The 16099-nt window shown below is 41.7% G+C and overlaps 1 protein-coding gene across 1 annotated transcript; it reads right to left on the reverse strand.

Annotated features, from left to right (window-relative positions):
• Window positions 1-3349: 3349 nt before the first annotated feature.
• DPM1 (dolichyl-phosphate mannosyltransferase polypeptide 1, catalytic subunit) lies at window positions 3350-16097 on the reverse strand (the record flags this gene model as incomplete). Its single annotated transcript, XM_004687481.2, has 9 exons — window positions 3350-3692; window positions 4562-4676; window positions 6318-6386; window positions 8587-8682; window positions 10769-10794; window positions 10880-10956; window positions 11750-11783; window positions 13556-13655; window positions 15985-16097. Coding segments are annotated over 9 exons (735 nt in total), but the record flags the coding sequence as incomplete, so codon positions are not given.
• Window positions 16098-16099: the final 2 nt, after the last annotated feature.

A 16099-nucleotide genomic window follows, 5' to 3' on the forward strand; every position in this document is an offset into this window, starting at 1 on the left:
GGGCGGCGGCGGCCTCACCGGCTCTCTGCTGGGCGGCAAAAGTGGCCCCTCCAGTCCCCGCGCGGGCGGCGGCGGCGGCAGCGTCGTCGAGCGGTGCAGACAAAGGAGGGGCGGAGGGAGGAGACGGAGGGTGTGGGAGCGGCGGCTTCACCGGCGCGGGCAGGCGGGCGGCGGCGGCCGCGCTCCTGTCGCTCCTCCGCGGCGGGGACCGAGAGAGGGAGCTGTGTCTGAGGAGACGCGAAAATCCCCCTGAGCGCGGCCGGCGGGAGGGGGAGGGGGCACAAGATGGCGGCGGCCGGGGGGGCGGGAGTTCAGCTCATGGATCCCGGCGGGCGGCGGAGGGGAGACCGGGCCGGCGGCGGCGGCGGCGGCCACGGGCGGGGGAGGGGGCTGATCCCGCGTCTCCCCTCAGCAGACAATACAAGCGCCTCGGAGCGAGTCCCCGAACCTGCCCTAGCCAAAATGGCGGCCGAGAAAGAGCGGAAGTGACGTAAGAGCTCATTAGCATAAGAGGACTCATTGTCCATGGGGGGGGCAGTGGGGGACAGTCCCCCTTCCCCTGGGCCCCCAGGGACCACTCTGACTCCACCGGGGTGGGCCCTGAAGTTTCCCTGCAGGAAGGTGGCACAAGCCCCCTAGCCCCCGCCTGAGGGAGATTATATAATCCCCACTGAGGAGAAGCTCTCGCGAGAACCAGATTTGCCATTGACCCACTAGGAGGCGCCGTGGATAATGGCTGCAGTGCGCTTCCAGGGTCCGTGTGCACGGCGGCCGCCTTCCTCCGGCCGCAGCGCCGGCGGCGGAGGCACCAGCAGCGGGCCGCAGCACGCCCAGCACTCAGTCAGGTGGCCGCGCTGGGGATCCCTGCGCGGGCCCAGCTGGGCCTGGACTACATCTGGCGGGAGGGGGCGTGCGGGCAGCCGGGCGGCTCCACGTGCCGGGAGGCGGGTGCGCTCACTGCTAGGCAGCCGAGGGAAGGGCAGGGACACCACCACGCCTGCGGGCTCTGCCTTAAATGAGGTGTGAGGGCCTCGTGCTTCACACTTCGCCTTGAGAAGAGCCACTAGGGAGCTGCCCCCCTCCTGGCGCGGAGGGGTACTCAGTGGCCAGCGCTGGCCTTTCTTCCCAGCCACAGTGAGGAACTCTTCCTTTGGCCTAAAGAGAACAGATGAGACTAACGTTTTGAGCACACCAAGCTGGTGAGGCCTAAGGACGAGAACGATGTTGCTAACGGACCACCACCAGGATCCTTAGAAACCATGCTTCCACTGTGGGGCTTCTCTTCCTCAATTCAGTTCAACCCCAACCAACACCTGGCTCTCAGCAGTTTGGAAGCCACTTTCCATAGTGTATCTGAGTGCCCGCTGGCTGGATGCACTGAAAAGTACAAGTGCAATGGAAGGATCAACCAAGGCTGCGTTAAATTGTGCTCTATAGGTACGTATCGTTTGCGATTTGTTACTTCAACTTGAAATAGTTTAGAACAGTATGTCCCACCCCCACAGCTCTGAGCTGAAAGAGGACACGTACGTAGGTCTCAATGGCTAGGAGTTTAACAAGCTGTTTCATCCAACACACTACATGCCATTAAATGCTGAAATTGTGACAAAGTCTTTGAAACAAATAATAAAATATAGGCATATAGGTAAAATCTTTGAAAGCTTAATCGTTATTTCAAGGAAAGTGCAGAAAGTAAGAAAAATCAAGGGCGTTCATTCATTTAGAGGAAAAGATGAAGACTCCAACCACATGGTCCAGAAGACAGGCACAAAGTGATAGGAAATAAGCAAAGACTTCGATTTCATACAGTGATCATACATAGGAAGATCATCTGGATTTCATCTTTGTCTCATTTACCAAGTAAAAAGGATGCTGGCTTCACATGTAAACGTTTAGAAAAGTTTGTGTTTTAAGTCACCAGATCTACTACAAAAATGCATCCAAATAGTCTAGATTCTTCTCTAAATAACTTCCAAATGGCGAATGTCCTCATACTCAAATACTTCACTGTAAATTCCAGCAGTGATAGTGCTGTAATGCTTGTGGGAAAAAACTGGAAAGACTAAAAAGTTTATCTACTGCAGTTAGATCTGAGAAAGCGACACTATATATTGGGTTTCTCTGAGGTAGTTACTGAATCTCTGCTCCACAAAATAGACAATAAAAACCTCTTGGTTTTTAGATGACAGAGAATAGACTTTAAACTCTTAAGTACCGCATCTCTACTGTTAAATAGTACTTAAAATAAGTTTTATCAGAACAACAATGAATTCTTTAGTTATTAAGTCCAGAAGTCACTTCCCCAAGGGAGGCACATTCCTGACAGCCAGTCGCACAACTCTGGGTAAAAGGGAAACAGAACAGTGGGCCTAAGGTGGCCGGCCTATGGATGCAACTATGAGAATGTTAATATGTAAAATGACACCTGGGTCTTGTACTCTGGTAGTGATTTCTGGTATGAAATTCTGTTAAGAGAAACAAATGGCAAACAGACTTAAAGTTTTGTCGACAGCCAAATTAAGCCAGACTAATGCAGTTAGGAATAATGTTCACTAACTAGGCTTATTAAATAACTTAAGACAACGTCTTCCTTTCATTTGCAAGGGAAAGTCAACTTGATTTGCACAAAGCATACCTTAACTAAGATTGTAAAAGATACTGCATACCAAAAGGTACTACAGCTAGTAATTGTCTTTTTTAGAAATAAGCTACTTAAAGGAGGCAGGTAAACAGAAATGCTTGTGCTGTCTTTTTGAGCAACTTTACCTGCACATAAATGCAGAACTCTTTCTCAATGGAGAAAAGAACCTTAGGGAAAGGATTTGTCAAGTTTCTAATAATGTATGCGTTATTGAGGGCTCTAAGTAATATTAAGAAAGGGTTTGAGAAGAACCTATTTTATATAATTTAGTAAAATGTCTAAGAAGTAGTATAGTAGCTAAGTTTATGTCTTAATATTATCAACACTTTTTATCACTGATAGCAGTTACTGCTTAGACAGGGGGAAAAACCTCCATGCAGTCAACATCAAGCTGTTTCCAATTCACTATATTTCAGACTTGCTTTGACAGATGAAATGCTTCATCAATTCAACAGTCATCAAGGCCCAAACTAAAATCCTGATCTTAATATATGTTTTACACTCTCTTTCAGGTACATTTTTAAAGGGCAGAGATGTGTTTTTCTTTTTTAGTTTATAAACAGCAACATATATTCCATGAAAATTAGCATTCCTAGTCTGACATCTACTAGGTACAAAGGGCTATGATTCCAGTTTTATAAATATTTCTAAATCTTCCCTATGTAAGAACTTTTTCATTCACATACTCTAAGCAGCAGTATTTTATGCAAAACCATACACATTTATTTGTCTTAATAAAGCAAAATGTAAACAAAAACTGAGAACACTTCTCATTTTTCTAATTTAATTTGAAGTATAAATTGGAGTTTCTTCAGGAAAAAGATTTGCATGAAATTTACCTTACCTTATTATTTATGCTCTAAGAGTACATTTTACAAAAGTCAGCAACCAGGCTTCTTTTATTTTTAAATTGAAATGAACATAAGTATAAATAAGTAACTTTCTTTTATGTCGTAGCAAAAAGAGTCAATAATCCTTTCAAGAAAGAGACTATTTCATTTCCTCCCAACTTGGATTCACCATAAACTCGGTCCACAAATGATATTGGAACCTAGTTGGAAAGATATAGGTTGTCAGTTTTCCAACAAATCAGAAAGGAAGCATAGCAATCACACAGTCACTACCACAAGGACAGGGTTCAGTCCCAAGACAGCAAGTCCTCCAAGTTAAGTTCAGGACTAGGGAATTCTTAACAGCGATCATTTAGATCCACGCTTAGAATCAAACATGCAGGTTTTTTTTTTTTGTAAAAAAAAAAAAGGCCGTAGGAACCATACCTACAAACTGTTTGAAAGTCACTGAATAGTGAAGTGGTTTCCTCAACTTTTAGACTGCACTTTGAGGGAAAACATATACTCCCAAAGTAAAATGGCTTACAGTTATCAAATTTTCCTGTCACTATGTTTTAATATTAAGTTAAATTTAATACTAAAGTCTCAAGGAAGTATTAAGTATAACCTCCTTGAGAGATGTGGCATTCTAGGCTGGCTTTTTTCTGACTCTGAATAGGATTAATGTTAAATGAGGAAACTTCCCTAAGGGCTCCTCACTAGCTGTAGATATTACAGTATCTACAATAAGTTATTTTATTTTTTCTTGAAGGCAGTGAGCAAATGGAGTTGTCATCAATGGAGCGGTCACTGGTGATGACAAAAGAAAAAGCAGCAGATAGGTTCATCCTATAATACCGTGTAGAAAGGGCAAGGATGAAGTATCAGTAACTTTTATTTAAAATGCTCTTTTTGGTTAGTGGTCTAAATATATGGTTGAACATATCTGAGAGGGAATTTTCGTGAACATTCTAAACAAGTGAAGTCTTCCACATTATAGCAAGTTTAATAAGCTTACAGTCTACAACCTTCACGTGTCTTTCTGAGGAATAGAGAGTACAGAACACTCTTTACCACTAGCTGCACATACCTCACCGATAGTATAATTCAGCTGTCTTGCTCGAACAATCATCTCCATCTGGAAAACGTAGCCTTTAGAAACACATTTTTCTATTAATTTCTGTAAAACTTCTTTTCGGTACAATCTGTAAGAAAATATACCAACACTTGGATAAATACATTGCTACACTTATCTTTACCTTTCAAGAATTTAATTTTCTTTTCATAATTTGTATATAAAAAAGTTTGCCACAGCTGATGACTATGCTACATTTGTCCTGAATTGAAAGGTCATGAAATACTTGGCAACCAATCTGAGTTAAATTTGAAAATGAATTGTTAACATCTTATCATACTACAGAAATTATAAATACACCGTAAATTATTTTTTTGTCTTTAATTTTTTTTAATTTTGCTTTGAAAGAGAAACTCTCCCAAATACTATAACAATAGTGGACAGATTAAGTAACAGTATAAATTAGATGACAAGAAAGAACCCAGAAACTGACATGTATTTTCTCATAAATGTTCATTACTGAGTTTGCTTCCTTGAGATGGGCTTGGTTAAGCTATGTTATGACAGAAACTAGGACTGACGCCATCCTGGTGGGGTTCAGCTACCCCATTGAGGGCACACTTCCAATGGGCAGGGTACTAGCTTGAGATGCACTGCAGGTCAACACAGAGCATTAACAGAGAGCCAGAAGCCTATGGCTGAACCCAATCACCTTCTTCAGGAGCTCCTTAAGCTTTCAAGTGGGTTTAAAACACAGGAAGCCCTTAGAGGGACCCTAGGGGTCTCAGAGTGTCTCCTTTACCCACACAGCTTCCGTGAGAATCCAAAACAATGTCTGGAGTAAATTCAAAGTGAGAAGAACCTGATGTGATCACATTTTTTCAATGACATTAAGTCATCTGCTGTGTTTCAGGCACCTTTTTTTTGTTTTGGTGGTTCTGGTTAAGCTAGAAACTGTAAGACATCTGTGAAAGGGGGTTTTAGGGGAGGGAAGACTGGGGCTAGGGGGTGGGAAGGACGGTGACAGATGGGACTGTGTTTCGGCTGTTCTCTGAAAACTGGGACAGGGTATGTCCTTGAAGACACAAGCTTTACTACCCAAATAGTCATTCTGTAAGATGTTTCTCTTCTCTCTACCCCCATTTGCCCCACCACAGCATCCCCAACACTCTGGCTAATAGCAAAAAAAAAATTGGTCATGAAAACCGTATCAGCCAATAAATAGTTAGGATCCAAATGGTTTTTGCTATTAAAAGGTCATGTCACACTCTAGCCTTTCAGGGATTCTTGTTTTGAAAATGGAACAGACCCCGTAAATCTCATGTGACCTTCGGACAATTAATGTACTCTGCCTAGAGAGAAGCTGAACTTTAATCTTCCTCATTTCCTCCTCTAAGCCCCGTGTAGTTCCGGTGGCAAGGAGACACCCTAGCTCCTGCTCTCCCTGTTGGGTTTTCCTCTCTCATCACAAAGCCCCATGTGACACCGTATTTGTTTTATGCAGCTGGAGGCCTCATAGTCCGCCATGAGGTTTGAGGCTTGGGCTCTTGTTCAGTGCTTGGACACAGCGGGCAGGCACTCAGCATTCTAAATCTATAGAGATCACCCTGCTCACTCACCACAGGTTCTCATAGGCCATACACCACTAAAAAGGGCCCTTTGATGATGTGACTAGGAGAACCGGGAAGAAAACCTAAGCCCCTATCTCAGCAACCCATGGAGCCTACTCTATGTCTTCTTCAAAATCAGACCCCACCAGTTTTTACTGTACCTGAAACTTCCTGTTAAATCAGATGCTCCTGGTCTCAGCAAAATCTGAGTTATAAAGTTGGCCCCACGGCTGTCAAATAAAACAGATTCTAAACAAGAGAAACATAACCAAGACAGCATGCTAAAAACTCTACTCTGGTCTCATAAGTGCAACACTACTCACAAAAATGTTAGTCTATAGCACAAAAGAAATTTTTAGTCAGTAAAAAGGAAATCTGTTATTCCTTAGTTTTCAGAGAATAGGAATTTTTATTCACTGTAACATTCAAGGAGACCTATTAAACAGCACTATTTTTAACCCCTGAGCCACCAGGGAGGCCATTTATTTGTTTTTAAAACAACGTGTATTTGTGTGTCCATGTATGTATCTGTAGTACAACTATTCAAAGTCATGAGTTTTTGATTGGAGTCTTTTCATTAAAACACAGCAGGAGTCCGACAAACTTGGGTCCTAGTTCTTCTGTAGCCTACTAATGAGACCGTAAGCAAGTGCTTATATGCTCTTAAGAGCTTATGACCTAAGGCACTGCAGATATTAGCCACTAATGATAGATACAGGTGCGCCTCGGGACTATTGAAGGTTCTGTTCCAGACCACCGCCATGAGGCAAATCATCAGAGGTATGTTAGTTACATATGAAAATTATGTTTACAATGAAATGTGGCCTATTAAATGTGCAGTAATAGCATTACACCTAACTATGACTGTGCATGCTGTCATTAAATCTGAATAGACAAGTGAGCACTTGCTGTTGGAGCACGTCTTGAGACGCTTCACAGAGGGTAGCCACAAATGTCCATGTTAAAAAAGCAGCATCTGCTCAACCTAACAAAATGTGGTATGCCTGCACAACTACACGAACCGACTAAAAACTGCCAGCTGCCTCTGAATGGATCTTCCTAATTTTAAATAACAGCTGCAATGACCAGACTCAGTAAGACCCGAGCGATCACTCTCTCGTTAGACTTAACCTTGGCAGCACAATACAATCATCTGGGGAGAAAATGCTGATGATGCCTTTGCCCCACCTCTGGTGACACTGCCAGGTCGGCAGTGTGTGTGCAGATGAACAGGAAGCACCTTTTCTCCCTGCACCATCAAGTGGTCAGCAGGATTGAAAACCACTGTTTTAGCCAACCCTTTAACTTCACTGAGGGCTGAGGAGCCTTCATGTTTTCAATGAGTGCCTAAGGCTCCGAAGTTAAGAGTAAAACTATGAACTTAACAAAATTCAACAGAAATGGAGTGATCAAAGGTAGCAGAATTAGTAATTTAAACAGTTGTTGTGAAAAAGCAGTAAGATATGGAGATTCCTTACAGATACAAATTGATCTTCCCAACAACTCTGAAAAGCAGATGATACAGACTAAATGAATATTTTAGAGAGTCTTTCATCAAGAGGCAGTTTCTATTTCACCCACTTTGATTATGGGCTTATTTTGACCAAAGTCTGACGCTGGGCTAATCCCTGAGACTACATTAAAAGGCCTGGCAACTGCAGTCTTTGTATACTCAGCTGCTGCCCTCAGGATACCAGGGGAAGAAGAGGGAGTGAAGAGTAACTTTCCAGAGGTGAGAGACCATAGGCGGGAGAACTGAAGTGCCCAAGTCAATAACCAGCACTGACTGGGACAGATGAATGAGGACACACTGTAGCTCCCAGCACAGGTGATGCTTCAGCTAAGGAAGTGGCATGGCCCAGCCCAGGGAAACCAGCAAAGGAACCACCAATCATTCCACAGACTCATGAAAAACAAAATCCACTTTAAGGCACTGTATGGTGCAGAAAGGTTAGGGAAGGTGAAACAGCATGGTGTCACAAGAGACTCAAATGCCAATCAGGTTTCTACCCAGATCTGACTCCAAAACCTCACTACTTTATGCTGCTTAGTAAAGTTGAAATTATGAAGCATCTTATTTACATAAAATGATAAAAAGGAGAAAAAGCTATTTTATGTAGTCCAAATGTGTAACAGTACACAAATTAAAACTGAAGGTATGCTAGAATAATATGATAGAGTAAGTTTGCTGAGCTAGTACCAATTCTACCAAAGGTTCAAACATTTATGATGAACTTTCCTTAATGACAAACATCTCAAATAAATACCCTCACCACAGGAAAAATTATAGGTAAGAAGTTACATGGAATACTTTTCAAAAGCTACAAAGTGACTCCACAAATCCCAAGTCAGCATGGTAATTTAATCCAAACACCTGTCATTGGCAGTTACACTAAAAGATAGAGACGACTTCGAACATCATGTGTGTACCTGATTATTTTTCTTTTCAAATCCCAGCCATATACACCTCCATTTCCTTTGTATCGAGTTCCAGAGACAATGTCAAAATTACCCTCCTTTTGCTTCCTACAGAAAAAACAAATTAGCTGTGAATTATAAAAAGCTATCAAAGTTTTCCATAGTTACTTTCATGAGCTACACAAAAAGAAATTTTAAGACTCACAAAGAAAAAGCATGCCAAGGTAACAGATGAATCAATACAATAGTTTTTCCTCTATTTTTCCTTAATTTTTCAAACTTCAAATTGATCTAATTGGACCATGTGAAACTACACTAAAATCGGTTTAGTAAGACTATAAGCTTTTCTAATTCTCCCCTGCCATTCTGTTCTTGTCCACTAACACACATTGTTAAATTACTCACAGCCCTTCAGTCCTCTCTGTTTATAAGAGGATAACACTTATAAATATCCAAAGCACCCTCCCCTTTCCACACCCCTCAGCTTTCCTGGGCACTTCTACAAAACTGGAAGCAATAAATAAACAATACATTTTGCAACTTGCTTTTTTTTCTGTCAACAATATACATCATGGCATCAGGGACAGCCTATCTGTCAAGAGAGAATTTCCCCATTTTTAAAAACTTATCAAGTATCCATGTGAACTGGATACTTCCGTGGCTGTTTGCGTGGTGCTCCCTCCCAACATAAACACAGTGAGCTGTGTTTATTACACATAATACATGTCCTTAAAAATAAATGTATCTCTTGGTTCTTACTCCCCAAAGTGATATTTAAGAGAACTGCCAACACTTCCATGAGTATTTTTAACTCTTAACAGGTATCTCAAATTATTTTCCAAAAAGGTGAGACAACTCACCTGTCCTTTAGCAATAACTCAGTTATCTCTATTTTCTACAACTTAATGTCTATTTTCAGCACTTATTGTAGTGCTGAGTAATTTTTAAAATTTGACAAATTAATAGGTAACAAAAAAAGTGACCGTTATTTTAATGCCTTTTCCTGACCATATCCCAGGGGAAATGCCCTCTTTTAGGCTTATTAACCATTTGTAATTTCTTCTACATCTGTCCTGTTTGTATCTTTCACTAATTTCCTACTCCACTGACTCCATTTTCTCATCCAATCAAAGGGGCTTTTGTGTGCAGATATAGGCAGAGAAGGTATTTCTGAGGTGTCTATGCAGAGATCAAAGGCTGAGAAGCAGTTGGCTATTAAGGAATCAGGAAAGACTATCTCAGGCAAAAGGGAACAGGGCACTCCACATGAAGGCAGAAATGAAAGGAATATGCTTGTGGCTTAGAGAGGAAAAGGGGAGGGTACAAGCTGAGGTCAGAAACAGAAGGAGTCACACCATAGAGATTTGAGTGGCAAAAGAACAAGTGTGGACTTTTTTCTCTGTGTGTAAATGGGAACTCCCTCAAGTATTCTAAATGGGGAAGTGACATAATCTAATTTTGTTTTTGTGGATCAGCTTGAATTCAGAACAATCAACTTCCTAACTGAAATTACGAGAGCTTTCATGGGTCACTTGAGTTTTCTAAGTAAATTATTACAGAACCTACATATAAATACATTTTATATTCCTTCCTGATATTTCAACTGAATTCTTTTTTGACTGCATTACCTAAAATCTGTTTAATGATAGCTGGTATGCCTAGCTTGAGTTTATTGGACTTATCATTTCACCATTTAACAAGATATTCTTAATAGCACTAGGTTATCTGTCATGTAAGTGGCTGCTTATTATTTCTACTGTAAAGTTCTTATTGGAAATGGTCAGTGAATCTCATGAAATACCTTTTAGCATCTGTTAGCTTATCTGTGCTGCTTTCTTTGTTAATGTGATAAATCAGTTATGCTGACAGATCCTAATGATGAATCACTGGCATTTGTGAAATGTACGCTTTGGTCACAGTACTTTATGCTTTTGACACACGGCTTAGATCCATTTAACAAAGCAGTTGCTTTCCATCTTTTTTCTTTGGTCTGAAAGAGTTTAAATATGAAGAAATTGTCCATTTTGATTAGTCTGTCCTCATATACATCATTTAGTACTCTACTTATGTTGGTGTTGCTTTTTTCATAGCATTTAAAATAACATTTTTAATAATGATGAGTGAAAAGTAAGAAAGCTCACAATAAATATAAATTATTTGAGTCGTAATTCTTTCAAATATTCGAAATACCTACCTAATGAATTCAGGAATAAATTTTGGCTGAAATTTAGAAAAAAATAAACAATGAGTCAGTAAAAAGAGTTAAGACTATGAGAAACAGCCAACAAAGAAATACACCACTTACATGGTGTGAGAGATCAGCATCCATAATGATTATGTAGTTTCCTGAAGCATGTTTCATTCCATGAATATAGGCAGTTCCTAAAAATGAAAATGAAGTCATTAAAGAAAATCCTCAGAAATACTAAATATATATTTGAATGGGAAATTGTTAACTACTAAAAAATACACATTGACTTTCAAACAAAAACATCTCTCAATTCCATGTTGTCTTCGCCAACCTCCAGCTTCTGGTGTTTCTACTTAGCTAGTTTCCTCCCTGCTTCTGCTCTTCTCAGCACTATGGCCCATTTCCACAGATGCAACTCACCTCCCCGCCCCCCCCAACAGGTTTCAACTGGAAAAGCTTTCCAAGATATGCACCCTCAATCCATTTTCCGGCCTTCCCATCCTCTGTTCTCTGTCGCAGGAACTGTTTTTCTCAGGTTCTCTTTACCAAGTGGCTTCTGAACCACCTTGGGAGGCATGGGAAGATTGTGAGGAGATCGGGTAAAATCTGAGTGTTCTTTCTCTGCCTCCCAGTACTGGAGGATGTCCTCCCTGGTTCCAGCTGCTGCCAGGTATCTACCACCTATTACTTTCTGGCTAGTCTGGGGTCCTGGCCACCTCTAGCTAGGCTGTAAGTGACCGTGAGTAGCCGCATGGTTTCATTTGGGCTTCTCGGAGACTCCTACACCTGTGTAGCCAGTGGTTTCAGTTTTCCTGAGTGGGCCTTGACTGATACAGATAAGTTAAGCCATTTAAATGTCATCAAGATCATTAAAAACCACAAGAGGTCACTTTTGGGTCCCTTTCCAAATCAGGAAAATACACTGGATACACTGGATAATACCAGGGAAAGGAGCAGAGATGAGGGGTGAGAAATCCTACCTACCTAGTCCCAACTTTTTCTCCCGTGGTCTTAGAAGCTGTGAGAATAAGAAAGAACATTTTAACACAAATGATCAAAAATGTGAGTATTGAAAACATTTTTTACTTATACAGAAATATATCTTTATTTCTTAGATGGTGAAAGTAAAACATGTCTAACATCTTTTGGCAGAGTTTCTAAAACACCGTTTACTAACAAAGCAAATTGTTGACAGTTTTTTAAGGAAAAGCAACATTTTTATACCCAACAGTGAAATTTTAAACATTTCTTTCCCTGGTGTCACCCACCAGAAACTAAGCAAACAATGTGGTTTACATCTATTTCTTGATTTTTCGTTTTAAAAGTTCCTTGTTGATTGCTTCCAAGGAAAACAGCCTTTAACTCCTTCTGTCTTCTTGAAATATGTTATGTCCACATTTTCTCAATCCCCTTTGTGCTTTTAAAGGTTAACACCGCTCTTCCTCCATCAGCTTAGCTCTGTTTGGAATGACTTCATGTCAATCACTATTGACTTCAACACATGACTTTAGGGTTCTCTTCCCAGTATGAATGTCAAATTTTCTTTTCTTTGTCCATTAATTACTAAACTTTTTTAAAAATGCAAACCCTGGCTGCATTGTTTAGCTTTATCTTTTTGTCTGGAGGGCTTCTGAAACTACGATGCCAAGGTCTGGCTTTTCTGTTTCTGGAGGACGGGCGTGCCACTGGCCTCCTCCTCCTCCTTCCTGCAGTCCTAGCGCCCACGGATGGCAAATTCCTGAACTAGAGTATTAAAATTCAACTGAACCATGATACATTAAAATCTTTTCCCCATATGCAAGTCATTGTAGGTCTTAGAGAAGAACAAAGATTAAATATTTCCCTGCCTAAGGAACTCAAAGAGGAGAAATAGTCATCTAGCCAAACAGCCAAAGTGTATCACCAATCATTATAATGACTCACTGAGCAAAGTGAAATGAACTAGGGAGGATGTTGCTGCTAAAATGCTGCCAAACATCCTGTAATACATAGGATAGTCCCTCACAGAGAAGAATCATTGGGTTACAAATGTCAAGAGACTGAGAATGCTGGTGCTGGCTTTCACAAATGCCAAATTCCCAGGGCCTAGAAATATCTTCTAAATAAGTCTGTACTTAGTTGTATGCTTTTGGCCCAACAATTATCCAAAGTTGAGATTAAAGTAAGTTCACATATGTATAAATCCATAGGAGTGAAAAAAAAAAAAGGTGTGAAGCCATAAGATAATGAACTCCACATCTGCATAAATTCTGTTGAAAAACAACAAGCTTCAAGATACACAAGAAAAATCTGAAGTTTCAGACTCACAAAGTTGTTGCACCCCTATTCTACAGATAAACTTCCTAGTGCTCTGAAAGTCAATAGCTTCACATGAAAACAGTCATCTTTCCTAGCGACAGGTTTTCAACTGCAGGCAACAGTCACTGCTAAAAGTTTGAGAATATATAAAGGGAGGAAGAGAAAGCAAGATACACACTATTACTCACAACCTAGTACTATAGTATTTCTTATCCATTTATCATCATGTGTTAGTTTTACACTTCAAGAAAATCTCCAGAATCTGTCATAAAGTGTTCATCCAGAGGTTCATTATCTTACAGTAAAACAACCACTCACCCAACTCATCAAAAAATATGTAACACTCATGCACAACGAAAATGCATCTAAATCTCAAGTTGCTCTTTGTACTTTCAGTTTCTAGTCATGGGTTGAATTTAATAGTTGTTCATTTCTCATCTTACCCTTATATAAACATAACTGATACAACAGAAAAATGTTACTGTGACTTACAATTCTGTCTGGCCCATAGATCTTCTCCAACTGTTCAGCAACATCCCTTGTTCCATCTGGGCTTCCATCATCTATGATTATAATTTCATAGTTGATTCCACTAAATTAAAAAAAAAGTTTATATTAATGTTTGAAAACAGTATCTGTAAACTTAGAGAAGTCTTAAAAGGATCAATTCCTCACTAGTATAAGTGGAAACGTACTGTCATTAATCACTAAGGAAAACTTCAACTGTCAGATGAAGTAAACATCAAATATTTAATACTAGCTTCCAAACTCAGCATGTTGCTGGAAAAATGTTATCGTTAAGTGTTGAGGTGCTATAAAATTCTGACACAGAAAACATGCTGTTTAACTAAAATGAAATCACATCGTGATTATACATAAAATGTATAGTACATGAAAATTTAGTTACCTACTTTGGACGTGTAATTATAGAACCTTAATTTAAAATCTCAGTAATACAAAATATTTCAATAGTATGTTTGAAAGACAACTCAAATGGGTCAAGTCCATTTAAAACTGAGTAAGAGTTAAATAACATAAGGGACAAATTTGATTTAGTTTCGCCTTACAAATCCACTTTGGAAAGGCAATACAGTTTCTTTGCACCACTATTTCAAATAGGTGTATCCATTACTCCCACTTTCTTATTTTAAAAAAAAAAAATGCAGGGAAATTACAAGACTTCAATATAATTCAAATGTATCAACCCCCCTGTTACTCTTCATTAATGTTACACAAGTTTCTGTTCTAAAAACCAGCCAACACAATAGCTGGAGGCAGACACGATCAGTATGATGTTGGCCCGGCAAGCCCCTTAGAGAAGACACTGGGCAATGTTACTGGGAAATTTAAGGGGAAGGTAAAGGAGTGAACCCTTGAAGCCACAACTCTGCTTCCCCTCGACACTGCTTTAAGAAATTCACACTAGGCAATTACCCAGAATACACATCCCACTGTTAAATGATCATAAAAATGTGAGCCCCAGTAACTGTGGAAAAAAGCAAAACTCTGCCAATCTGTTTTCTACAAGTAGATATAATGTCAGCTTGCCTCTGTGCCTTAAATGTAAGTTTGTGCTATACAAGCCCAAACCCGTGTAAGATGTTGTCTTGATGTGCTGAAAGATGCTTCAGAAAACAAATAGAGCTATTCATAAACAAAATTACTCCCCTCCCACTTCAAAACACCCACACACTACCCGATGGTGAAATAGCTTAAAGTAATCAAACTGAGCTGAGAGTTAACTAAAAGCAAGAAAATAGTTGGCTTCCTTTCTCAAACTCGGTAATTACTGAAAGTATCACTCCAGAAGCCATTAGAAGACAAACTGCTCCACAACGAAACGTTAAGAGCAAAAAATGCTGTAGTATCTAGTCAAAGGCAAACCAGAACAAGATTGGTATATACCTTCTCTAGTTTGAGAAAAGTCTGTACGAATCAAAATAAGATAAAAGCTAAGTAGGAGGAAAAAGGATGCATTAAAAAGCATGGAAGGGTCAGGTAGCCTCCCAAAAAACATAATCCAAACAGCAGGATTTCCCCTAGGCTGGTGGACGGAGAAACAGGGACTCTGTGAAAACTGATGAATCCTAAGCCAGTCCAATTTATTTTTGACAGCAACTCGGCAATAACTCGATTTTAAACACATCTCTGTCGACCCAGCAATTCCACCGCGACTTTATCCCGGGTATGGCCGTAGCGACATTCCGCGAATAAAGGCGCATTCACTGCATCAAGCACGCTTCCAAATGCGAGAAAGGAGTGACTAACACCCCTCCCCTAGAAAAGCAAAATGGGAAAAACAGGGCAGCTCTGGGAAGCACGCGCGTGGACGTGACCGGTTAAAGTACTGCCCGGCCATATGGAATACGGCCTGGGTTTCGAAATGACTTCGTGTATGTGCGCATAAGGAAAGACCTGCAAGCTCAAAAAAAAAAGAGAAGACGTTCACACGGGAACTGCCGGCCGTCCTTCGTCCGGTCGCATCCAACACCTAGTGGTCGCGAAGCCGCCCCGCTCGCCCCGGGCGGGCCGCCCGGCCCAGCAGCTGCTGCCGGCCGCGGAGCCCAAACCTCAGCTTACATAAGCAGCGGCCGGGGCGGGAGCAAGTGCCCCGCGGAAGACGCCCGGCCCCGCTCGCAGGTGCAGCCGGCCCGAAGGGCTGGAGGAGGCGCGATCCGGCCTCCAGCCTCGCCCCGAACAGGTCGGCCCCGCGAAGGCGGGTGGGGGTGCGACAGAAGCGGCAGAGACCTCCCCACCCCCGAGGGCGGAGAGGAGCCGCCGAGAGGGAGGGCAGCGAGAGGACGCGCCGCCGTTCGCGGGGGCCGGGCCGCCCCAAGGCTTCCCGCGGGCGCCCCGGGGACCGGCCGCGCGCAGCCAACTGCCGGCCCCGTCAGTGCTCGGGAAGGGCGGCCGGTCGCTACCTCTCGGAGAAGCTTTTCACCAGCAGCCACACGATGAGCGGCAGGTTCTCGCGCTCGTTGTAGGTGGGCAGAAGCACCGAGTACTTGTCCCGCGCGGGGGGGCGCTCCTCCCGCG

The sequence above is a fragment of the Condylura cristata genome, unplaced genomic scaffold (assembly GCF_000260355.1).
Source record: "Condylura cristata isolate star-nosed mole 26May11 unplaced genomic scaffold, ConCri1.0 scaffold00022, whole genome shotgun sequence".
In the NCBI taxonomy this organism is placed as follows: Eukaryota; Metazoa; Chordata; class Mammalia; order Eulipotyphla; family Talpidae; genus Condylura; species Condylura cristata.